Source organism: Thermoascus crustaceus, assembly GCF_041956765.1.
Source record: "Thermoascus crustaceus strain CBS 181.67 unplaced genomic scaffold VTN00scaffold_2, whole genome shotgun sequence".
NCBI classification, from domain to species: domain Eukaryota; kingdom Fungi; phylum Ascomycota; class Eurotiomycetes; order Eurotiales; family Thermoascaceae; genus Thermoascus; species Thermoascus crustaceus.
The window spans coordinates 1,531,316-1,554,987 of record NW_027192528.1 but is presented as its reverse complement, the minus strand read 5'-3'; the positions used below and the strand labels follow the sequence as shown (position 1 = coordinate 1,554,987).

Genomic DNA, 23,672 nt, shown 5'->3' with positions numbered 1-23,672 from the left:
GGATGTATTCTCGTACTAGCCCATCGCCCATGCTCTCGCAGCCTCCGTCAGTTGGTGAACCCCCCCGGGCGTGGCTTCCCACTGACGTTGGTTCGTGCTGCTGGTCGTAGTCGGTAGTCGTAGTAGGCGTACGAGTAGTGAACCTTGCCGCGATGGGCCAACTTCACCTTCAACACAGACTCTGTGACTCCTGTCAACTTCCGTTCTCTGCGATCACTGCTCCCCGTCACCGGCAGTGTTTATCGCCCTTCTCGTACAATTGAGTCGCAGCAACCTGTGTTCTCTTCCTCCGGTCGTCCCCCCGCTTGCCATGCCTCGTGCCGCTGGATGAACGCTCGCGGATCGAACCACCATAGCTGCGGAACCTCCAGAGCTGGCGACCAAGGCAACCGACTTCGCCAATAGTCCCTGATCGAGACGAGGACCTGCCCGACAATAGTGGATGAAGCGATTCCACGGACCTCACGCCTGTAGTCTCCTCCCAGTGAAGGAGCTATCGAGAGCTAGTACCGTCTCCTTTGTCTGTGCTCTGGCAGATACGGGACTCGTACAAAGACAATTACAGCCTGGCCCTTCCAAAAAGGATTCGTTCCACGAGTACCACAAAGATTAGATAAGTCGCTGGCCTTGTGGCAAAGCTAGATCTATTTCTTTGCCCAGCACCTGGGAGCTTTCCCAGGTTTGCAGCTCGTGCAGCCATTGCGGTCACTATATTCACTTCTAGTGGGCTGGCAGTGGTTTCACTTCAGCCTGCGCTTCACTAATCTCCTTACCCTGGATCACCGTTAGTTCTCTTTTTTTCTCTGGTTCCTGTAGGCATCACTGGACGTCATGCTAACCTGATGTCATTAGTCTACAAGCTTCTGAATCCAGAACCGGCTATTGTCTCGAGCGATTGTTGCTGCATTCTGTTGTGACCGCCTATCGGAGCTTTCCGTGACGCCCACTTTGCAGCACGATTACAGATAATTGTTCGAGCGCTATCTATTTCTGTTCCTGAAACCTCGTTCGACTCCTAAACAGATCTTCTTCAATTGTTTCTGACACAAATTGGGTCTGGCTTGCGAGGGACGTTGAGATAGAATGCTATCAGATACCATGGCGAGTCAAGATTCAGCCATCAGTCCTAAGACTGAGGATCTCACATCCATCAGTGAAATTCCTGGAGACATGACGGGTAAGTCTTAACTGTTCAGACTGCATTGAGTTGTTACCGTCTGTTCCATTTTGTCTCCTTTGCTAATATATCTGCAGCTTCTGGACTTGATGACGACTCCAAGCAATCAGATTCAAACAACCAAAATGCGTCGTCAAATGCAAACGCACCTCCCCCCAAATCTGACAAGCCGCGACCCCATGTCTGCACTACTTGTGGCCGGTCCTTTGCGCGGCTTGAACATTTGAAACGCCATGAACGCTCCCATACAAAAGAGAAGCCTTTTGAATGCCCAGACTGTGCACGTTGTTTCGCGCGTCGGGATCTCCTTCTCAGACATCAGCAGAAACTGCACATGACAGCAACCCCATCATCCCGCCCAAGGAATGGCAGGAGGGAGAGTACAGGTGCTGCTTCAACTGCAACAAACAGAGTCCGAAAAAATTCCATTGCCAGTACACCAAGTGCTATGCGACCTAGAGCAAACACCATAAGTCACATTGATGATGCAGCTCTGGGGATGATAAACAATGCAAGCGCTTCGTCTACAAGGCCAGGACAGTCTGGCCACACTTATCATCCCAGCCTCAGCTCTGTATCTGGGGCTTCTGGTTTTGACTTCCGCAATTTCAGTTCTGGACATCCACCTGTCAATGGTCTAACCAAGCTGGACACATCTGGATTGCCAATGGACATGGTTGGCGGACTTCGCACTGCGCCTGTATACGGTAGCTTTACTTCTGACTTTGGTCTGAGTGAAATGCTTCTAGGCCAGGGCAGTACAATCAATCCTGCCCAGCTCCATTTTACAGGCTCTCCCAACACATTTGGCAATGACTCTCAATCGTCGCCTTTTAACCAAGGTTTTCATGGGATGCCTTCTGTCACAGACCCAATGATGGAAGATGATACGAACTTTGACTGGATCAACGGATTTGATACTACCGGACCACTTGGCAATCCAAGTGAATCGGCAATTGATGAGTCGTCTCCTTCGGCTATGAGCACTGGAAGTCAAAGTGGTATAAGTGAGGCAATGTTGGATGGCTCTAGTCACCTTTCCATGTCTTCGTCCGGCTGGCAGAATCCCTTCCCCGCTCACTCTGCAGCGCCGTCCACTCAGTTCCCAATCGACTTCTCATCCCCTGCATTTCATGACTTAGGTGTACTACCAGAGACGGTGTCTCCGAAGTCCCTTATGGCGCAGAACCAGTTTCCGGACCCCTCTTTTGCAACCCCACCACCTATAACACCAATTGGTCCATCAGTGTTGGGCGGACAGTCGCAGAGTACGTTCTCATCCTCAATGGTAACCAACAGAGAATCTCCTAATCCTCTCAACGTACCTTTCACAAATAGTCCCCTTGGAAACTCCATTTCCTCAGGTTCACCCGATACTGTCACAGATTCAACACGACAGGCTCTATTAGCAAGCATGTCGCAGCCAAACGGGTTCCACCGCCGAAAGTATTCTCAACCAGCAAACGGAACGTTGTGTAACCGCGAGCTCCTTTCCCGTCCCACTGGCTTTAATAGCTCCTACATGCTTCCAAGCACCTTCGACCTGCAGCGTTACATATCGGCATATATTAACTATTTCCACCCGCATCTTCCATTCCTTCACATCCCCACTCTCGATTTCCGGGCCCCCGAATATACGAGCAACTTGCGGACACCCAGTGGGCACCTTAACCTCAGCTCAACGGGTGTTACTGGTGGAGGAGGCTGCCTAATACTTTCAATGGCCGCAATCGGTGCTCTCTATGAGTTCGATACTGCCGCTTCCAAGGATCTGTTCGAGTCTGCCAAGAAAATGATCCAACTCTACCTTGAAGAAAGACGAAAAGCGGACATGTCAGCAGCGCTCAGCCGCGCGAACCCTGGACGTGAGAATTCCGTGCACAACACTCCTCTCTGGCTAGTGCAGGCGATGTTACTCAACGTCATATACGGCCATACCTGCGGCGATAAAACCTCTGCTGATATAGCCAGCACACATTGTGCTGCGCTGGTCAGCCTTGCACGGGCGGCGGAACTAACTCATCATCTCGAGCCGGAAAGTCTTCCACGGGATTACCTGGGCAGTAAGATTGGCAAGGATGACATACAAATCGATGGCGCCAGCTCCGAGAACTGGAATGCACAGTCCTTCGAGCTGCCCAAGGAAAGGAAAGACTGGCTAGATTGGAAGATAGTGGAAGAGCGGAAGCGTACTCTTTACGCTATCTTTACTCTGTCCAGCTTCCTTGTATCAGCTTACAATCATGCACCAGCCCTCACAAATTCGGAGATTCGACTCGATCTGCCGTGCGAAGAAGATCTCTGGGCAGCAGAGTCGCCGCAGGCGTGGAAGAAGATGGGAGGAGCGCAGGCTGCGAAGACAGCAGTTTCATTCTCATCGGCATTAACAACGCTCCTCACTGCTAGTCAGCGCCAGCAACTCCATTCTCAGCCCTCTAATCCCTCTTTTGGTACCAGCATTCCCGCAGACGATTTGCCGCACAGCGATCTGAAACCCAGTACTTTCGGCTGTCTCGTGCTAATCCACGCTCTACACAACTATATATGGGAAACGCGGCAGAGGCACATGGGCCGTCAGTGGACTACGCAAGAGACTGATGCGATGCAAGCGCATATAGAGCCTGCTTTGAGAGCATGGCAGGCTGCCTGGGCCAGCAACCCACTTCATAGTCTGGAGCGGCCGAATCCGTTTGGCGCAGGTCCTCTCTCTGCTGACAGCATCCCCCTTCTGGATCTCGCATATGTCAGGTTGTTCGTTAACCTTGGTCGGTCCAAGGAAGCATTTTGGCAACGAGACTGGAACGCCATGGCAGATGAGCTCGCACGAGGAGCTGAAATAATTCAGCACGCAGATGAAAGTGGCTCTGATGGTTTCGATTTCAATGTCAAGCACGGAGGCAATCGGCGAGACTCAATTGCGGACTTGGGAGTGGGGGATCTCAATATCTCTAAGACGCCCACCCAGGAACAGCCTACACATGTGTCAACTGTATATCGACCAGGCCAATCCAAGCGCGAGAGGCATTTGCGAAAGGCTGCATTCTATGCAGCTGACTCCATATGCATGTCCGACAGGCTGGGCAATACTTTCGCTGAATTCACGTCAAGAGAACTTCCACTGCAGTGCGCTATGTGTTCCTTCGACTGCGCTCAAGTTCTTGCCGAGTGGGTGACCACTGTCCAAGAGCGAGTCGGTCCGTACCTAGGCATCCTTGGCCAGGATGAGGCCGATTTGACGCAGGTTCCCGGGATAATGCTTCTAGAAGACGAGGACTGCAAGCTCGTGGAAAAAATTAAGGAAATCCTTAGTAGCATTGAGACTAAAATGCAGCGTGAGGCGCAGACTACAGGGTCGATCTCTGCGATCAATAATTTGCAGCGACTACCGAGTGTAGTCGAAGGGGGCTACGGTAGCAAGATCTTGGTTGCTACAGCATACTTGCTTGATAGGGCCGCGGTTTGGCCAGGTGAGATGATTCTACTACTGGGCAAGAGAGGCAATTGCTAACCTCGGTACTTAGTCACTAAACTTATGGCTCGATCGCTCGAAACGCAGGCGATACGTATGAGAGAGCGCGCTGAGAATTCAGTGATAATTGCTAACTAACTGAGATCGGTGCATGACGTTGACTTAAGACTCACCAGCGATACCCGGACTGATACCCTTAGATGACATGACGTCGAACACTTCTCCCTGCTATTGTAACCGGAGCCTTTGTGTCTACTGGAAATATCACAAAACATCTCTTTATCTTACGGCCTGTTATGTGTACGGATTTTTCTTATCGACTCCAATCTTCAGCCATTTCTATGACGTTGGAAGTGCTTTAGCCTTCTACTGTATATTTGAAGTATTTCTGCACATGCGGTCACGAAGTTACGCCTTTCTGGTTGAGCTCCTTGAATTTCCAGAGGGCAGGACCCAGCTATCGAAGGGAAAGAGGCATGGTTGGAAAACAAATACCGAAAAGGCCGGAAATTTGAACTGCTGGCCATGATGCATGAATGAAGGTGTTGAAGCATCTGAATTGAAGCATCTGAATGGAAAGGAGAAACAGCTTTTTGACACCTTTGCGTGCACCTTTTTTGCACTGTCAACCTTCTTGCCACAGGGAGCCTCGAGCAATCTTTTCTTTCTGGATTTTTTTTCTGTATTCATCATCTGCCCCTCGTCCTTAACTTATGCATAGCCCATTTCCCTTGTTGATTGACTGCTTTGGCGGGATCCTTACGTTCTTTTTTTTTCGACCAGATCAAAATGACGGACTCTTCATTAGAAATGCTGCTCAGTTACTGTGATATGAAATGAGACGGCCTCTTGATGACACATTTTGCAGACACTGTTTTTGCAGATGACTGCAATTCACCTTTTTGATATCATCACCTTTTAATGGCTCTGCTTATCTGCTGGTGCTTTCCCATTTATGCGTGACGGAAGTGACGGCCGAACAGTTTTCAAGTCTTGCAGTTTGTGGGGTGATTGATTTCTTTACTAAGGGCAAGGTATTCTCCTGCATGATGTTTGTTAGTGTTGTGATTATTACGACCTGATTGTTTTCTATTTCGCTTTAGGGAACCAGAAATTATGAATAGGAAGGAAATGAAACAATCTAAGACACTTGTAACTGGAAGGGGATATTTATATTTTCTTGTTTCCCTAATCTAGAGACTGAGACCCGGTGCAGAGGAATATCTGTGTAGACTCTAATAGTAATAGTGAGAATTAGCAAATTGGGCCACGAGGAAATAAGTCTAGAGTGAAGTATGAAAGCAAAAGGTTAAATTTTCAATGCTTTTCACATTTTTAGACCGAACTTCTGTACGCCTGCGTTTTTGGGAAGCTAGAAGAAACATCCTGACAGGCATCGCGCTATAAGCATACCATTAGGTATGATACGATGGCGCCTTGGGCTGAATAAAGAAGAAACATGTACGTCTTATCCCAATATAGCCCCCAAATAAACAGATAAAAGCCATCATCTTTACTATTTTATCTACACTTACACAATCAGTCTCTCAAACGAGTACTTGCCGACCTGCTTCCGTCGGAGATATCCGATCTCACGGCTACTCCGTGTCTTGACCTCGCCCGTCGACTTTTTCACCTTGGTCTTGCTCACTTCGCCCCCTTCGCCGATGCTGCCCGGAGCGCCGCCGGTCGTCGCTTTCAGCGAGAGAGGAAGCATCTTGCCGCTCGGGTCGCCGTCTCCGCTGTCCGCGGGGGCGAAGACCATGAGATCCGCGCCGTTGAGCTTCTCGTGCTTCACGCGCGCAGCGGCCGCCGCAGCGGCCGCAGCAGCGGCAGCGGCTCTTGCCGATTCATCGTCGGAGGAGACGGCGGTGCCTGCGTAGCGGATGAACTCACGCAGGATGCCTTTCAGATATGTTGCCTCCTCGACGCCGGCTAGGGCCGCGGAGACTTCGGACTTCATGTCCGCGATCACGTCCAGCTCGTTGGCGGCCGTGCCGGCGAAGCCTGCGGCGGAGATCCAGCCTGAGGGGCCGATGGCGTCGACGCAGACGGTCAGGAGGTCGATGATCGTGTTGAGCGAGAGGGGAGGCGCGGTCTGATAGGCGGCCACGGGGACGGGTGGGTCCTCGGTGAAGGGGGAGGTGTGGCCGCCCGTGACGAGGGAGAGGCGGAGGTGGTGGATCACGGAGAGGGTTTCGGTGTTGGAGAGGGTGGAGCGGAGGGACTTGACGGCGGCGGGGAGCGGGTGGGAATGCAGCTTCGTGAGGGCGAGGTTCAGACCCGTGAAGGCGTCTGCGAGGAGCGCCTCCGGAGTGCCACTCTTGACGACGTCTTGCATCTTCTGATCTTTGTCGTTGGTCCGCGTGCCGTCTGTGATCTTCTTGGCTGGCTCGTCGAGCGCGGCGGAGGGAGACCGTGCCACGTCCAGGAACACCTTCAGTGCGTAGGCCAGTTGGTCCGGATTTAGAACCACACGCGCTCTCAGGAAAACGATCAGAAGCGCGAGAGACGGGTCGAAGTCGACCAGCGCTTGGACGAATGAGGCGCTGGGGAAGGGTGGTAGCAGACGCGGCTTCGCGGACCGGCGGACGGCGATTTCGACATTGTTCATGGACAGATGTCCGGTCTCGACCAGCCACTTGCACGTCTCGTTTGGCCAGAATAAGATTGTAAGCTGCGAAGACGGCAGCGCTGCGACTTCTCTCGAATCCTTGTTCTCGACGTCCTTGACGGAGAATATTTTCGACAAAATGAAGAGGATCTTTTCTGAATTGACAAACTGTCCAGGTGGAGGAAGAGTCTTGGATTCACCGGACCCAAAATATGATTTCACTGCATTGTCAAATGCATCCGTATCCTTTGACTTTGAGGCAGTGTCCAAGTCCTTCGTCAGCTTGTTCCATTTGTCGACATCTTCCTGGCTGGTGAGACCCAGGGACGCCATATGCTCATTTTTGTGCTTCTTTCCAGTGGTGTCCCACTGGGCAGCGGAGGATCCGATGCCGCGTCCAATTGCATCAATCAACAGACCGTCCCTCGACCGTTTGAGAGAGGGTCCAGAAGTCGTGTGTAGCGAACTCAAGTCGAAGGCAACGAGAGTGCTTCCCTTGATTGCTACTGCAATTCCCAGTTTCGCAAAGTAGTTCACGAAGATCGTTGGTGCCTTGCTGTTGTCGACCTTCGACGAGCTACCGGACAAAATGTCCTTGATCCCAATGCTCCGCTGGATAGACTGGTATTGCGTGTCGTATAAAGCGACCATTGACTTCCCAGCACCGATCACGGAATGTGGAGAAATGCGGATAAGAGAGAAGAACCGTTCATCTTCCAGTATAAACTGGGAGGTCAGACTGGGCGAGTACTGCGAGAGGTCAATGTTGACAAACCCTCGTTCAAACGAGAGATTCAGCCCCGCAGATCCAGAGTGGAAGTTCCATTGCAGAGCATGACCTTCGAGATCACTTTGTTCTAGCGGAGGAAGATCGACGGTCATGAGATGCCTCAGCTTTTGACTTTCATCCAAACTAAAACCGTCTGGACGTGTGACTGCTGAGACAGAAAAGATCTGTACCTTCACATCCTTCAACGAGAATCGCTCTGAACCAACAGGATGTAGGACCAGGAGTAATACTGAGGTTTCCTCAACGCCAGTGCCGACAGCATCACCGGACGCCAGAGCGACAAGATCCTGTCTTCTCTTAAACAGGGACTTTTTCGCGTCTTCGAACTCCACCAGGAAAGCCGTATGAACTTCATGACTGGAAGAAAGCGGTGCAATCTCGCTGTGATGGATGTTCCATCGCTGGGTTTCGAGATCTGGTGCAAGTCTGCGCACACGACCATCCTTGTGGACAGTCAAGATGTCAAACGAATCCTTCGCATCCTCTTCTGAAGCTGTAGGAACAATACCAACAAAGACAGTGGGACTTTTCGAGTCTTTGAGCGCAAAGGACGAGGAGGAAATGACAGGCGCACTTGTCACAGTGGTTCCAGTCTCTTCGAAGAAGCCCTTGATCTGCTGCTCAGGGCGCTCCACTGCGCAGTAGGTCTGTCTTTTCACAGTCGATCCGTTGGAGACCTTTCGACGAACAGAGCACGGTCGACAAGCGAACGACGACTGCGGGGGAACAGCGTAAGACGTAACCAGCTTGGGAGTTTGCACCTGGAACCAATCGTTTAGCGCAGATTTTCGCATCGCATTGGGACGAGTCGTACATTGTAAATGTTCACAGCCTCGCCATCAACTGCGACTGCAACTTCATATCTCTTCCTTTTTTTCGAGTCGGCAAAGCTATAGACTTCACCGATCTGGGTATTGCCCGCTGAACCCTGCAGAGGCCGGGGCAATTGGGCCAGCACGGAAGGAGGCTGCAGGTCCATGGCGACGTACGATCCTTTAGGATGGAAGAATATCCCTCTCCTTTCCAGGCTGTATGCGCCGCGCTGGGCCTCAAGCTCTCAGGCGCTCTTTTCTCGAGAGATTCGCTATCGCGGAAAATTCGCCGGGGATACTTTGCGCCGTTCCGGGGTGCCAAGCCCTATCTGGCACGCTATGGCTTTAGCGCGCTCCGTACAGACAGAGCCGCCTGCAGTAACTGACGTACCGCCCGAAGCACGTGAACGCGCGCTTCGCGTTCTCTCCCCGGGATGTTAATTATTGCTAGTCCGCTTCCTCTTGCTCCCTCATCCCCTGCAAATAACAATGGACTTCTGATGGGATTTTCCTCTTGTTTTATATTGTCTTCCTCATTATTTATTCGTTAGATAAATTTAAAAACGACATTTTGCCGACAACGGGAGATGAACATCCACTAAATCTATGGCTACTGCCAGGGTCATGGGCCAAGGAGAACAGCGAACCCTCCATCCCTTTTTTGGAAAATGTCAGAGATTTCTATGATACTTCATTCTAAAAAAAATACTGATTTGTAGCAGACCCTAGCAATGTGACAAGCTCGATTCCTCCCCAGACTCACAGTTCAAAATGCCCTACTCCGGACCGAGAGCTCGCCGTACCAGACGATGTCCCTGACCAAACTACAAACTCCGTTTACAGTGGGTTAGAGTCTCCGAGTCGAACGTCTTCAACAGATGACGTTGCACCTCCTGTCAAGGATTGTGTAGGAGAAAGTGCCTGTCAGGGTTTAAGTCGCCAGGGCTCGCCTGCTGCATGTCCAGCAACCCCGCAGGATGCCACATTGGACGAGGATCCCAATTCGAGCCGGAGGAAAAGGAGAAAGACAGAAGCGTGGGATGGGCTTGATTCGACCGAAGAAGTACCGTCCTTGCAAGATGTCTCCGAACGAGGAGTTTCCGATCCTCCGGTTGAAATGACTGTTGTTGGCCAGCCAGACGGGTCCGCATCTGAAGGCTTTGCTGGTGGATTGGTTACTGGAGTCACAGACGGCCACTCTGTTATTGCAGGAGCTCCTACTGCCAGCCCAGAAAAGAAGTCTCCGAAAAGGAAGACGCTGAAGCTCAATCCCAATGGCAAGCTACTGAGTTCACCAATCTCAGATCGATTTGAGGATAAGGACCAGAAGAAGAAAGGAAGGAAACGTAGATCTGTGCCGAAGAAAATGAGATCGGAAACTAAATTGGCTGTCATCAAATACGGTGCTGCCGAAGGTGCAAGGGAGACCTTCGGAAAGCTTATAGACGATATTCTTACCGGGCAACACAGACATTCTTCCTCAAGACGTTCTACTGCCCCCAAAAATGATGAAAAGCCTCCAAAGCCTACTCATCCCTTCTTTCTGAAGAAACCGACCCGCAAGGCGGAACCTCCCGCTCCTTCCCAGGAGAAAGGCCAACATCCAGTGACAGTCGCATCGGAGAAGATACGTGATGCTAAAGAAACGTCAAAAGACTCTCGTGAGTCGCCCCAGACTTCTGCAACAAAGGACTCCAGAAAGTCGTTCTATCAATTTGTCAAACCACGCTTTTTAAAATATCCCGATCCCATTGAACCTCTCTGGCCACCTCAAGGTTTAGTCCATATTCGAGGTCTTGAAACAATATCGGATAAGGATCTCGGTGGCGATTTAGGACCCGTTGAGCGAGATCAGAGAAAGGCTAAATCTTCTGTTATCCGCATTCACGATTCAGAAAACGTGCTTCTGGCTGAGCTGTGTTGGGCTCAATGTGATGAAAGTGACGGTTGCCGTCTACGGATACCAAAGAGGCATCTTGCCAGTGGACGGGTATTGCAAAAAGCAATTACGAGCCAACTGTCTCAGCAGAAGGCACGTCATCCTGCTATTTCCAAAGTCAAGTCTTTGATATCATCATCTCTTAGTGCCTTTGATAAAGGCGATTTTGATTCGGTACCGTGGACTCAGAAATATGGGCCGACCTCTGCAGAAGATGTTCTTCAGACCGGTAGAGAGGCTCTTATGCTACGAGACTGGTTGAAGAATCTCATGATCTCTGCCGTGGATACAGGTAGATCAAAGAAAGAAGGACAAAATTCGAAGCATTCAAGAACAGACGACGGCGGGAAGCGAGCCAAACGACGCAAGAAGGAAGACAAACTCGATGGATTCATCGTTTCAAGTGGTGATGAAGCGTCTGAAATGGATGAACTCACTGACCCCGAGGAGGACGAACTGGCAGGCGGTGTCACTGTCTCTTCGAAAAGAACGGTCGTCAGATCCGGAGATCTAGCTATTAGCTCAAAAGGCGCTGCTGATAAAGGCCGAATGGTGAACGCGATATTACTCAGTGGTCCATCCGGCTGTGGAAAGACAGCCTCTGTGTACGCAGCGGCAAAGGAGCTTGATTTTGAGATATTCGAGATCAATTCTGGAAGCCGTAGGAGTGCCAGGGACATAATCGAACGTGTTGGGGATATGGCCCAGAATCATCTTGTCCACCGCTTGAATGAAGCAGGCGAAGCGGCAGGTAGTCTCTCGGAGGACCAGTCTCACACCCTTCGCGACGAAGATGCAAAGCAAAATACAATGACCAGCTTCTTCAAGCCGGCTACTACGAAAAATGATAAACAAAGGAAGGATAAGAGGCATTCTGAACAAGAGATGGCTTCGAAATCTTCTCGAAGTCACAGGCAGTCTTTGATTCTCTTGGAGGAGGCTGACATCCTTTTTGAAGAAGACAAACAATTCTGGACTGGAGTTTTGACGTTAATTAGCCAGTCGAAGCGGCCCATCGTCATCACATGCAATGATGAAAATCTTGTTCCTCTCCAAGATCTCTCCCTACACGCCATACTACGATATCGGCCTCCTCCCCAGGATTTGGCGGTGGACTATTTGCTTCTGCTCGCCGCGAACGAGGGCCATATGCTCAATCGGGATGCCGTTAGTGACCTTTACTCCGTCACAAACTATGATCTCCGGAGGTCTATAATGGAGCTCGATTTTTGGTGTCAAATGGCGGTTGGTAGTGAGAAGTCGGGGCTTGACTGGATGATTGATAGGTGGCCTCCTGGATCAGATGTTGATCAATACGGTGACACGCTCAGAGTCATCAGCTTGAATACCTATGTGCGCTTTATGGGCTGGTTCAGCCGGGATATGGTCGTCAGCAAAACCGATGGTGACAGAGATGCTGAACTTCGCCTTGAAAGTCTGAATTGGTGGCAGCTGGGCATACAGGACTCGCAAGAGATGGCTGGGGCGAATCCTGTTATAACAGATGGCTCACATGTGGAATCTGCTGGAACAGAGTCACGATCAACCCACATCGAATTCCTGCGTCGTGAAGCTGAGTTTGCGGACATGAGAAGTGCTCTTGATGTCTTTTGTCCCAGTTGCTCATTGGAGCAAACAAAGGTAAGCTGGGAACACTGCGGTTCTCTTATGGCAGTGGCTAATATAAACAGGATGTCCTCGATACTTCTCTACCTTCTCTGCCCGAGAAACAGAGAGCAAGCTACGTTGAAGGCTACCCGTTATTACAGGCTGATCCTAAGGCAGATTATACAAATCTCTCAGCTCTTGTTGGATCGACATTTGATGTCCTTTTGAACAGAGTGTTCACCAGCGACGGTCAACCAGAAAGCGAACGCTTAGCCGCCGAGAAGGTGATGAAGAAGGCTGTGAAGATCAAAGCCCCCACTATGTCGAAGGCTGAGTTCCGGTCAGCATTCGAGCCTATTATGCGGGCGGATCATATTTTCCCACCCCCTACTGGACGCCTAGCGCCATCCTTTGAGAATGGAATGGCTCCAATTTCCGAAGACCTTGCTCCATACGTTCGCGCGATAGTGGCTTTTGACCTTCGTCTGGAACAGCACCGGTTGGAGCTAAGTGGCCTGTTGTCGCAAGGTGGCGGCGCCAAGAGGATGAGGAAGACAAGAGCAAGTAGGGCTGCACTCGAGGGCGGTGACAAGGCTAACACTCGAAGAGAGAGATGGTTCACAAACGACACAAATCCATCCCGGGTGCTTGCTACTGGGGGTAAGGAATGGCAGGACGTACTGGTCCAAAATGGATACTTTAAAGTTATGCCAATGGTAGAGCAGAGAAGGGGATCTAGTCAAAGCATTTCTGAGAGTTCTGGAGACGGTGGGTTTTAAAGAAGACAAATGGTTGCACTGGTGGGGTTATAAGGTGTATTGTTTATGAGTTATAGTGCATTTATGAGGGTCCAGCAGTTGTCTGTAGTCTAATAGCTATATAAATCACGCTGGGGGTCGTATAGCTCCCTGAACTTTACATAGAATTTAGAATTTGAAGGCTCTGCCCCTGCTTGACAAGGCTGTATTGGTATGACTTAGTAGGGATCGGATCATGATGTTGTGATTTCTGGTGTTGCTATCGCCTATCGGGCATTAAAGCCCCGTGGTCCCGCGCTAACGGGACCCTGCTACAATCACCTCAGTCTCCAGCTGCCTTCTTATCATCGTGGAAAGCCAGGCTTTCTCGCGCAGGCATGCAGGCATAGACAACTGCATGTGTTGCTTAACCATACTAATGGTCGATGTGCATTGTCAGATTGCTTGTGCAGCTGCCAAGAGTTGATTGTTTCAGTGCAACTCCAGTCGATAATAGGGAACGCCCGACACCTCCACCCGTGACGCAGCAGCTATCTACCACGTCCGACACCGTCCTCCATGTCCTTGTTCGGGACATCCCCGGAGGAGTCCTCCACGGGCAATTCAGCCCACAGGGTGAAATCCTCCCTCTTCGCTGACGATCCAGCCTTTGGCACAGGGTCGGTCTCTTCGCTCTTCGCTGACGACAATTCGGGCGACTCGCCATGGAGCATCCCTGCTTCGAAGAGGACGGCCAGACACGAGCTTGTGAAGACGCTCCTTCCGGCGACTGATGTTCCAGAGAGCTATATCGATGCCTACGATTTGGTATTGAACTCTGGGTATAAAGTCGGGGCTGGTGTCGGCCTGACAGGTGTGAAGGAGATACTGTCTAGCAGCGGTCTGAGTCCGGCAGAGCAGGCCACTATCCTCGACCTTGTCGTTCCTGGCCAACAGGAAAATCCAAATGGCTTGGGACGCAGCGAGTTTAATGTCTTATTAGCACTCGTTGGACTGGCCCAGGAAGGTGAAGATCTCACGCTTGATACAGTTGATGACCGGCGGAAGAGTAAGTCTATCATCAGTATACTTTTGATAATTTTTATCTCCTATAGTAAAGGAACTTTTACTAATACTATATAGAGCTGCCACAGCCCAAAATCCCATACCTCGACCAATTGAGAGCCCAAGATGAGCAAGGGCCTACCCAGCCACCGGAGCGGGCGATAACACCTGAGCTGAAGACCTCACTGCAGGCAACCAACTCATCTCAACCTTCACGCATGCGACAACCATCCTTGGGAGTCCTGGAGGCTGATCCCTGGGGTAGCCCTGACCTACATCGCGATCATAACCACACTCAAACTGGTGGAAATGGGCCCCTGTTGAACGGTTACGGCAGCATGCGGTCAACAGCGTCGAATGGCTGGTCCAACAAGACTGCTGAGAATATTAATCAGCCGGAATCTCCGAATGGGGTTCGTCCGAATGGTCGAGCAGACGATGCGCCTTCAAGCTCGGGGTCCGGATGGGGTTACAATAGCGGCGCGAGCGGTGAGTTTGGGAATCCAGACCAGCCGGCCTTGGGAGGATTTGGCCAACCTGGGGGTGATCAGGGAGGCCCTGGCCCTCGAAGGCGGTCACTTGGCGGAGGACGGGTTACGGGATCAGGCGTGGAGGAGGTAATCACGGTCACTCTTCTTCCCGAGAAGGAGGGCATGTTTATGTTCCAGCACCGCAATTATGAGGTTAAGTCTGCGCGAAGAGGGAGCTCCGTCATTAGAAGATACAGCGACTTCGTCTGGCTGTTGGACTGCCTTCATAAGCGATACCCATTCCGTCAGCTTCCTCTTCTTCCCCCCAAGAGGGTTGCAGGTACGTTGTTGCAGCACGCTCGCTGAACTCCTAAAACTCCGCTTACTTCTTTAAAAAGTCAATGGCACTCACCTTGCAGCGGATTCAAATTCCTTCCTCGAGAAGCGCCGTCGGGGACTTGTCCGCTTCGTAAACGCGCTCGTCCGCCATCCCGTGCTCAGCCAAGAACAGCTTGTGGTCATGTTCCTGACCGTACCTAGTGTGAGTCAATAATCATTTCAAACTGTTCTGGAACCTTTATTTTGACCGATTTCGACAGGAACTCTCGGTATGGCGTAAGCAGGCCACGATATCTGTCCAGGATGAATTTACAGGAAGGGCTCTTCCTCCTGATCTTGAAGACTCCCTGCCTTCGAATCTCACGGAGATTTTCGATACTGTCCGAGCGGGTGTAAAGCGCTCGGCGGAGATCTATATTAACCTCTGTACCTTACTGGAGCGTCTGGCTAAACGCAATGAGGGGCTTGCTGCAGACCATTTGCGATTTTCCTTGGCTTTGCAGTCTTTGACCGAAGTTACGAAAGATACCTACGCAGTGGACACGAACGATGTTCCTCTGCTGAATGAAGGTATCACTGCTACAGCGAAGCATCTTTCGGCAAGTCAGACTCTACTGGAGGACGAGGCCAAGGCATGGTACGACGGAGTGTTGGAGGACCTGAAGCGCCAGAGGGACTGCCTTGTCAGCGTGCGTGATATGTTCGACAGGAGGGATCGATACGCCCGGAACAACATTCCGCAGCTAGAGCGGCGCATCGAAAACAACGAAAGGAAGTTGCAGGACCTGAGGGCTCGACCTCAGGGTACTGTGAAACCCGGTGAGATGGAAAGGATTGAGGAGGCAATTGTCAAGGTGAGAGCTCATCTCTACACCATCTTCAGGCAAAATAATAGTCGCTCGTTCTACATAATGGGATGAGGTTGGCTGACATCTCCACCATCCAGGACAAGGAATCCATTGTGCAGCAGCACGCACGTGGTGTCTTCATCAAAGAATGCATCCGAGACGAACTCCTCTACTTCCAGCAGAGCCAGTACCATATCAGCCGCTTGCACCAGGACTGGAGTCAGGAGCGGGTCAAGTACGCGGAGCTGCAGGCAGACAACTGGAAGTCCCTTAGCGAGGAGGTAGAAGGGATGCCTACCTCTGAGTAAAGAGCAACGTGGTGGATCCCGCCGGGTCTGATGAACATGCGATCGACACGATTGATTATCAACATGCCACCCGAGACATGAGATTTTTGGAGATGGACGACAAGCAAGCGATGATGTTTCCCCTCTTTTCTATCTTGGCCATATTCCCCGGTTCAGTTTGCTGTGGATTGGTTATGCTCTGTCATTCTATTTCCGGGACGCTTCTAGAATCGGTCCGTCCCTGATCAGCGCTTACGTGGCTTTTGACTGTGTTTTTCGTTCTCTTGATATACTACAGGCGTTGACTTTGGTTGATTGATCGGGTTGACACACTTTCTTTCTCTGTCTCTTTTGTTCTATAATGATGTCATTCGTTATGTCCCATTGCCCGACTTGGACACGATCAGAACGCGTGAATAGGATAGGTCAGATTCGTTTTCGGTGAAGTACGCACCGCACCGTACATAGCCTAGCGGGAAAACAAAGACTGCCCCGTTGCGAGCCGTCATTGCTTGACGTTGTACCGCGTCCCTTGCGGGATCCACCCTATCCCTGGACGAGGATCCAGGAGAGAGTGCAGACTTGCGGGCATGGGCCCGGGAGGACTCCGTACGGCGTAGATCCTCTGGTTGTTTGTTATTTAGTTGGGGAAAGCCGTTCCGGCGGTCAAGGTACGTGTCATCTGCAGTCACTGTCAGGTACCCGTTCCGAGTCGCTTTCCCCGCAGAGTTGTAAGTACTGTACAGTACTTCGTGTACATGGAGTACAGACGGGCAGTATGGCAATAGTACTACTGCGTACAGTACTTGGTAAGTAATGATACTGCGTAAATGGAGAAACTTGTTTCGATCCACGTGAGCCAGTGCAGGAATCGATGGGATTGCTAGCGGTCAGTCCAAATCACATCATGCTTGTCAGTAGTAACTTTCTTGTGTACGAAGGACATAGCCACAAAGAGGTACTCCGCAGAGGGAGCTAGGGCGTTGAGAACAGACAGAAGAACCGTTGCACCTAGCCTGGCTTTATGGTGGATCTGTTGGTTACCCAAAGTAGAACGGGGACAAAGGAGATAAGAGTTAAACAGGATATTCTACTACTACACAGAGTTTATCCTTGAGTTAAGGAATCAATCCGTTTCGTACGTTCTTCTAAAATGCTCCATGACGATGTTATCTATCTATCCATCCCTTCTATCTCTGCAGCTGTGTGTTTACTTCTGACTGCTCAAGTTTGAGGCGAAGAAAGAAAGCGGAACCGGCTATCAGGACCCGGCCCCGAGGCGGTCACGATGCGCCGTCACCGTCACCGGTGGCGACGATCCGGTGGAGGCAGAAGACGCTGTGCGGGGGCGGTTTCGACGGCGCCGTGGGACCCTGTGTACCAATGATGAGGTCAGCTTGGGCATGGTTGGTGGTCGGCTATAGCGGCCCCGGCCATATGGAGTTCCACTGTGGATGTTCTTCTTCTATACTGTGTTTGTACAGGAGTTCGGTCTGCAGCGGAGGAGTGGAGGATATCGGAGGTGGAAGAGGTTAGGTAATCTTCAGTTAGTTACCGTATCTGTGATAGTCACGGTACGGAGGATTACGCGGGACTTATCGCTGGCAGCTGCATGTACAGAACGGAAATGCTCCGGTTACGTGACGGCGCGCCTGCGGCGGCTCTGTCTCAGCCTTGCCAAAAAAGCGGAGTACGGAGAGAGCTTGCCGAGCCCGCTGGGCCCAGCCGGAGTCGGCTGACTTTCTGTCGCGAACGTGCATGCCGCCTTTCTCGATAGGCCGGAGAAAGGCTCAACGGACGTTTTGCTGCAGTCAAAGCGTGCGGCACACTCTGTTCCTGGTTTGCCCAGAAAGCAGAATGCTTCTCCCAGGCTTATGCCGGCCTGACTGTGCCGGGCAGATTTCTTGACTGCCATTGAATTGGATCCGCGCGTCTTGGGGCGGGTCGTGAAGGTCTGGGCAGGACGCTGCGTCCCGGCCTGTTCGTCATCGTCGATGGAGCTCAGATCTAGCCTGCGATAACGCTGCGTGACTCGCTGAGCACTGGGCGGCCTCCCCACACTGCTCGCCTCTCTCAGTCTCTCCTGGACCTGAGAGCTAAACTTCCCTGCATCAAAAAAAAGAGTTAGAGAACGGACAAGCTGCCCGGCCTCGTTGGCTCGTTCCCCGTTCCGCTGCGTTCTTGGCCTGGATGGTGGGTCGGGTGCCTTAGAGAGTCCAGTACACAGCGTCTGGTCCACCTCTCTCTTCCTTCTGGCTGTCTTCTATTTCCTTCTTCTTCCTTTGCCTCTCCGCTGCCTGGCGTGGTCCCTAACCATCTGGTTCCTTTCCTCTTCTCCTCTTGATCTGGGGCTGATCCTCTCGTCTCCCCTCCTTCCTCTTTTCGTCCCCGCATCCCGCCCCTCCTCGACGAGAAGGACCACCACGCCCCGTTACGAACACCCATCCAAGATCGTCGGATCTAACCACAAGGCATGCAGAGTGTCGCTGGTGAGTGTCGAAGCAGCGGTGAAAACAGGACCTCTGAACGACCCTCGAGGTCGTACCCTCGATCGTTTCACGGGTACTGAGTGGCGGAGGACAAGAGAGAGGGAATCGGTCGTTCGTTCTACTTGCGCGACATAGCAAACAACCTGGCGGGTGATCATCGCCATGGCGTGGGACCACCTCGATATCGATAAGCCCCATGTGGCCTACATGATCCTTGGAGGCTTCACAGCACTGTTCATGCTCTGCTCGCTGTTCGTGAAGGAGAAGCTCTACATCGGCGAGGCCACCGTTGCAACTCTGTGCGGTATCATTTTCGGTCCCCATGCGGCCAACCTCTTCGTTCCGGACTCGTGGGGCAATGTCGACAAGATCACCCTGGAATGCTCGCGGATCGTCCTAGTCGTCCAGTGTTTCGCCGTCGGGGTCGAATTGCCCAAGGCCTACATGGAGAGACACTGGAAGTCGGTCGTCCTGCTCCTCCTGCCCGTCATGACCTGGGGCTGGCTGGTGACCAGCCTGTTCATCTGGTGGATGGTCCCTCCGCTGACCTGGCTGGAGAGCCTGGCGTGTGCGGCCTGTGTGACCGCGACGGATCCTGTGTTGGCCTCGTCTGTCGTTGGTAAGGGCAAGTTCGCCAGACGTGTGCCGAAACATCTTCGAGATCTTCTCTCAGCCGAATCGGGATGCAATGATGGCATGGCGTTTCCTTTCATCTATCTGGCCATCTATATCATTCGGTATCTTCATCACCCCAATGAGGTCGCTCTCCACTGGATCTGCGTCACGATTCTGTACGAATGCATTGCTGGCGCCATTTTCGGCTTCACTGTCGGCTACGTCGCCCGACATGCGATCAAGTTCGCTGAACGGAAGAGCTTGATCGACCGGGAAAGTTTCCTGGTCTTCTACTTCGTCTTGGCTCTCTTCTGCGCTGGTTCTGGAAGTCTGCTGGGCATGGATGACCTGTTGATTGGGTTCTCGGCCGGTGTGGGCTTTAGTAACGACGGCTGGTTCACTGAGAAGACGGAGGAGTCGCACGTCTCCAACGTCATTGATCTGCTACTCAACTTGGCTTACTTCGTCTACTTTGGCTCGATCATCCCGTGGGGCCAGTACAATGCTCCAGAAATCGGCCTCATCCCCTGGAGGCTCGTTATCATTGCAATTTTCGTCATTCTCTTCCGTCGCATACCGATTATGCTGATCTTGAAGCCCATCATCCCGGATGTGAAAACATGGAGAGAGGCTCTTTTCGCCGGCCACTTCGGTCCCATCGGTGTCGGTGCTATTTTTGCTGCAATCCTGGCAAGAGCCGAGTTGGAACATGAGTCTACCCAGCCCCTGCCGATACAGGAATGGCCCCGTCCAGGTTCAGAGAATTACTACGTGGTTCAGCTCATTTGGCCCATCACTACCTTCATGGTGATCGCGTCTATCATTGTCCATGGCTCCTCGATAGCGGTCTTCACACTTGGAAAACGGATCAACACGTTGACGATCACCATGTCGTACACGACAGAGGACGGTCCGTCGTGGATGAACCGTCTGCCTCGCGTCTCTTCTCTGTCAAAGAGTTCCATGTCGTTGCGCAGGGCTGATTCTGAGGTTTCGGAGAAGATGCCGGAATTTCCCCCTGGTACCTTGCCTCCCGTTGGCTTGCCTCGCAACTTCCTCCGTCGTGTTAAGGAAGAAGACAACGACTCTGCAAGCCGAGCGTCCAGTCTGCGACCTTTGAGACGACGGAAGCGGGAAAATGGCGCAGGCGCTGGGGGTCCTATCAGTCAGTCTGCGATTGCGCCTGTGAGACGGCCTGAAGCCGAAGAGGAAGAAAAGACGACATCGGATGAAGACAAGGAAGTACAGAAAGAGGAGGCGCAGGAAGAGACCGAGGAAGAGAACAGAATCGAAAGGGGGAGGTCTCCGCCGAGAAAGGAACGAGAGAGGTTTGGAAGAGAGCCTGAGCTCGAAATCTACAGGGAGGGCGACAACCTTATCATTGAGGATGAGGAGGGTAATGTCTTGAAGACGGAAGACGTCCGTGACAAGTCTGCCGAGCAACAAGAGGCAGTTGTCATGGAACAGCACCGGAGGCTCCAAAGCGACAAGTCTGGGCAATTTGCGAAATCCAAGAGTCGACAGCACGGTAAGACTGAAGGCAAACAGATCCAAGAGGCTGTTGATGAGAGGGTGGGACATCCGTACGAGAAGCTTCGGAAGCGTTTGGAAGAATGGGCCGCTGCTCGAAAGGAGAAGGAGGAATCCCCAAAGGGCGAACCGTCCGAGAAGAAACCCAAGGACCGCACCCGCCGCTCTGCGCATGCATACCAATTCGGCAATACTATCATCGTCGAAGATGAGGATGGTGAAGTAGTCAAGAAGTACACCATCCCGTCTGCGGACAAAGCTCGAAAGGGCGCCGAGGCGGCTCCAGAAGGTGCCCCAGAAGGCGTTGTTAAACGAGGTTTGTCGCGCATGGGAACGTGGGTTGGCATGGGCGAGAAAGCGGGCGAGCCATCCAAAGATGGCAAGAAGAAATCAAAGGACGAAGACGAAGACTCTGACGATGGTCTCCGTTTTACTTTGGCCCGCGATGTTGGGGAGGGAGGTATCGGCCATCAGGGACGCAGAATGAGCAAGCAAGATTTTATCAAGGAATTCCAGAAACTGGACCCCAAGGCTCGACGTGAGATGGTCGATGAAACCGATGCCCCCGGATCGGTTAAGCAGGCTGCCCACAAACAGGCTAAACGCGGCACGTCAACGCAAATTCCGGAAGACCTAGAGATGACGGTTGAGTCTCCCTCTGAAAGCAGTGAGTCGGAACGCGACATCCCGGCTCCCGATATCGCTGCCTCCTTGGCCAAGTACAGCGGCGACTCTGCAGCGCAGGAACGACGACGTCGACTCAGTGCCGCCGAATCCCCTTCTCCAACCTCGAAATCTCGCAGGCGCCGTGACTCTGATGACGACGGAACTGAACGTATCCCGCCTTCCGAGCGTCGACGGGCAGCCGGTCTTCCCACTACCTCTGTTTCTAGGTCCGATGACCTTGACGAAGGGGAGACCCCTGCTGAACGCAAGCGACGCCTGGCGGCTCTGGGTGAGCTCCGTGGCGATGACGAGAGTGACGAGGAAGCTGTTGTCTCTGATAGCGAAGACGATGGCGAGCCGCGTGTTGTCAGAGGCTCGGTTGTGTTCGCAGATGGCACACGGCCCGCGAGACGTAAGCAAGGTGCGGGCGGCGTCAGCTTAGAACCCACTGCATCTGGTGCTAGTGGCGATGACAACGGAAATAGCACCACAAGCTCGTTCAGCCGTACTCATCGTCCACGAGTCTCGTGGGGAGGAGAGAGGAGAGAGGGAGAGGATGGCTTTAGTCCTTGATCCTTGGCTCCCTTGGAATTCCGGCCCGCGAGACAAGGTGGAATGTCCGCGTTATTTATTTTCTCTGTGTATTCTGAAACGAGATGTGCCCCATGCTTGATGGCTTGGTTATACCACTTTTGTACGGTATGTCTTTAGATGAGATACCTCTTTCTTCTGTTGCATATTGCTTGTCTGTTGTTTACTTCCATTCGTGTGTGGATATATCCTAGCAAACGGATGGATGGATGATGAGAAAGCTGTTGGTGTGTCAGCCTTTTTTCTTTTCTTTTTGAACATACGGTAGCCGACTTGGCTATTTTATGAGAGTAATATAAGACTTTCACTTCTCCTTGATGTCCTGATGGGCTGGGCGGCTAAGTCTTTTGTTTTGTTTATATGATGTGAGTCGTGACCGGCACGAATGTCCATGTACGTATTGCGTGTCCAGTTGGTTGATGAGCTACCTGGCATTCAGATAAAAGAAGTTGAAACTGTTATGGTTGAGAAGGAGACTTGTTGCGTTCCACATTGATTTCTTTAGATCGTACAGTACACATGTGCCTAATTCATATGCCAGCGTATGCATATACATGCATGTAGATAGATTATTAAAGATTAGATACCAGTGACCTAGGTACCTAGATAGTGTGACGGCGCTCAGTCATAGTATTATTAGCTAAAACTATGGTAGCTTGTCATACAGAATCGAAAGCATGAGGGGAAAAGAAAGGAAAGAATTCGCAGGGCTTCGTGTAACGTGATATATATAGGCAAGTAGGACCGGCAGTATCCCAGAGACAAAGGAATGCTCAACACCGCCTACCTTACCGCCTAGGTGTCTGCCGCGCCGTCACAGATAGAGGTAAATAGATGGAGAAGCAAAGACTACACTGCTATAAAAAAAGGCGTCAGTATGATATGATATTATATGTTATTGTCATTATCCAAGCTCTTGGGGATAAAAGTATAAACTGATAGAGCCTTCTCAGACATTGATTTGTGACTGATAAGAAAGTAAGAGAATCTGTTAAAAAAATGAATAAGAAAAAGAATGTTTGGCATAGATCCACCTTGCAGCTTTTACTGTATCTTAATCTGGTCTGGCTTTGTCTAGAGTCTATGACCTATTATAGTGTCTAGATACTCTCCAATGGCTTCAAATTATGTGATTATAGAATAGCAATCCACCAAGATAGTAGGTAGTAGGGGAGCGGGTGCCAAATTGAAAATATGGCAACCTTACTGAAAGTTGGCTATCTTCTATCTCCCCTCCACATTATGTACCTTTAGGTGGGTACCTACCTTAGTAGGTTAGTAGTTTCTACTACCTTCTCAAAACATAATGATCCCTTCCGAGCATCTCCGTGGCTCACAGTAGGAGTCTGAGCCCGGGTGACATGGTGATAAGGCCGCGCTGGGTGATCTACATACACAAGACCGCGGGTTTGATTCCCGCCACGGGGTTTCCACATCGCCCTACCCATGGATTTGCTCGGGGAGGATCCTGGACTAATGACTAATACTCCTTGATTCTCTCCCATATCATTAATTTGTCGGATTTGTAGTATACATGTGTGGAGCCTACATATTGATAGTACCGTACGGGTCTTGGATATAGGGCTCGCCCTGGCAATGCATTCTTAATAAAATGAGCTCTTATGG

The 23,672-nt window shown here is 51.5% G+C and overlaps 8 protein-coding genes across 8 annotated transcripts; 7 read left to right on the top strand and 1 right to left on the bottom strand.

Moving 5' to 3' along the window:
* Window positions 1–29: 29 nt before the first annotated feature.
* Window positions 30–405, top strand: VTN00DRAFT_4080 (uncharacterized protein; the record flags this gene model as incomplete). Its single annotated transcript, XM_069430469.1, has 2 exons — window positions 30–90; window positions 179–405. 2 exons carry the CDS (start codon window positions 30–32, stop codon window positions 403–405), a joined length of 288 nt encoding a protein of 95 aa, XP_069289601.1.
* Window positions 406–442: 37 nt separating this feature from the next.
* VTN00DRAFT_4079 (uncharacterized protein) lies at window positions 443–917 on the top strand (the record flags this gene model as incomplete). The annotated part of the gene is made up of 3 exons (XM_069430467.1): window positions 443–547; window positions 661–784; window positions 853–917. The coding sequence occupies 3 exons, from the start codon at window positions 443–445 to the stop codon at window positions 915–917; spliced, it is 294 nt and encodes a 97-aa protein (XP_069289600.1).
* A 166-nt stretch (window positions 918–1,083) lies between these two features.
* VTN00DRAFT_4078 (uncharacterized protein) lies at window positions 1,084–4,784 on the top strand (the record flags this gene model as incomplete). Its single annotated transcript, XM_069430466.1, has 3 exons — window positions 1,084–1,177; window positions 1,255–4,644; window positions 4,699–4,784. 3 exons carry the CDS (start codon window positions 1,084–1,086, stop codon window positions 4,782–4,784), a joined length of 3,570 nt encoding a protein of 1,189 aa, XP_069289599.1.
* A 67-nt stretch (window positions 4,785–4,851) lies between these two features.
* On the top strand, window positions 4,852–5,367 carry VTN00DRAFT_4077 (uncharacterized protein; the record flags this gene model as incomplete). The annotated part of the gene is made up of 2 exons (XM_069430465.1): window positions 4,852–5,125; window positions 5,189–5,367. The coding sequence occupies 2 exons, from the start codon at window positions 4,852–4,854 to the stop codon at window positions 5,365–5,367; spliced, it is 453 nt and encodes a 150-aa protein (XP_069289598.1).
* Window positions 5,368–6,177: 810 nt separating this feature from the next.
* Window positions 6,178–9,029, bottom strand: VTN00DRAFT_4076 (uncharacterized protein; the record flags this gene model as incomplete). Its single annotated transcript, XM_069430464.1, has 2 exons — window positions 6,178–8,811; window positions 8,865–9,029. The coding sequence occupies 2 exons, from the start codon at window positions 9,027–9,029 to the stop codon at window positions 6,178–6,180; spliced, it is 2,799 nt and encodes a 932-aa protein (XP_069289597.1).
* A 439-nt stretch (window positions 9,030–9,468) lies between these two features.
* On the top strand, window positions 9,469–13,188 carry VTN00DRAFT_4075 (uncharacterized protein; the record flags this gene model as incomplete). Its single annotated transcript, XM_069430463.1, has 3 exons — window positions 9,469–9,532; window positions 9,585–12,442; window positions 12,493–13,188. 3 exons carry the CDS (start codon window positions 9,469–9,471, stop codon window positions 13,186–13,188), a joined length of 3,618 nt encoding a protein of 1,205 aa, XP_069289596.1.
* Window positions 13,189–13,725: 537 nt separating this feature from the next.
* Window positions 13,726–16,176, top strand: VTN00DRAFT_4074 (uncharacterized protein; the record flags this gene model as incomplete). The annotated part of the gene is made up of 5 exons (XM_069430462.1): window positions 13,726–14,215; window positions 14,290–15,021; window positions 15,080–15,222; window positions 15,281–15,874; window positions 15,967–16,176. The coding sequence occupies 5 exons, from the start codon at window positions 13,726–13,728 to the stop codon at window positions 16,174–16,176; spliced, it is 2,169 nt and encodes a 722-aa protein (XP_069289595.1).
* A 2,630-nt stretch (window positions 16,177–18,806) lies between these two features.
* VTN00DRAFT_4073 (uncharacterized protein) lies at window positions 18,807–22,028 on the top strand (the record flags this gene model as incomplete). The annotated part of the gene is made up of 1 exon (XM_069430461.1): window positions 18,807–22,028. One exon carries the CDS (start codon window positions 18,807–18,809, stop codon window positions 22,026–22,028), a length of 3,222 nt encoding a protein of 1,073 aa, XP_069289594.1.
* Between the last annotated feature and the right edge of the window lie 1,644 nt (window positions 22,029–23,672).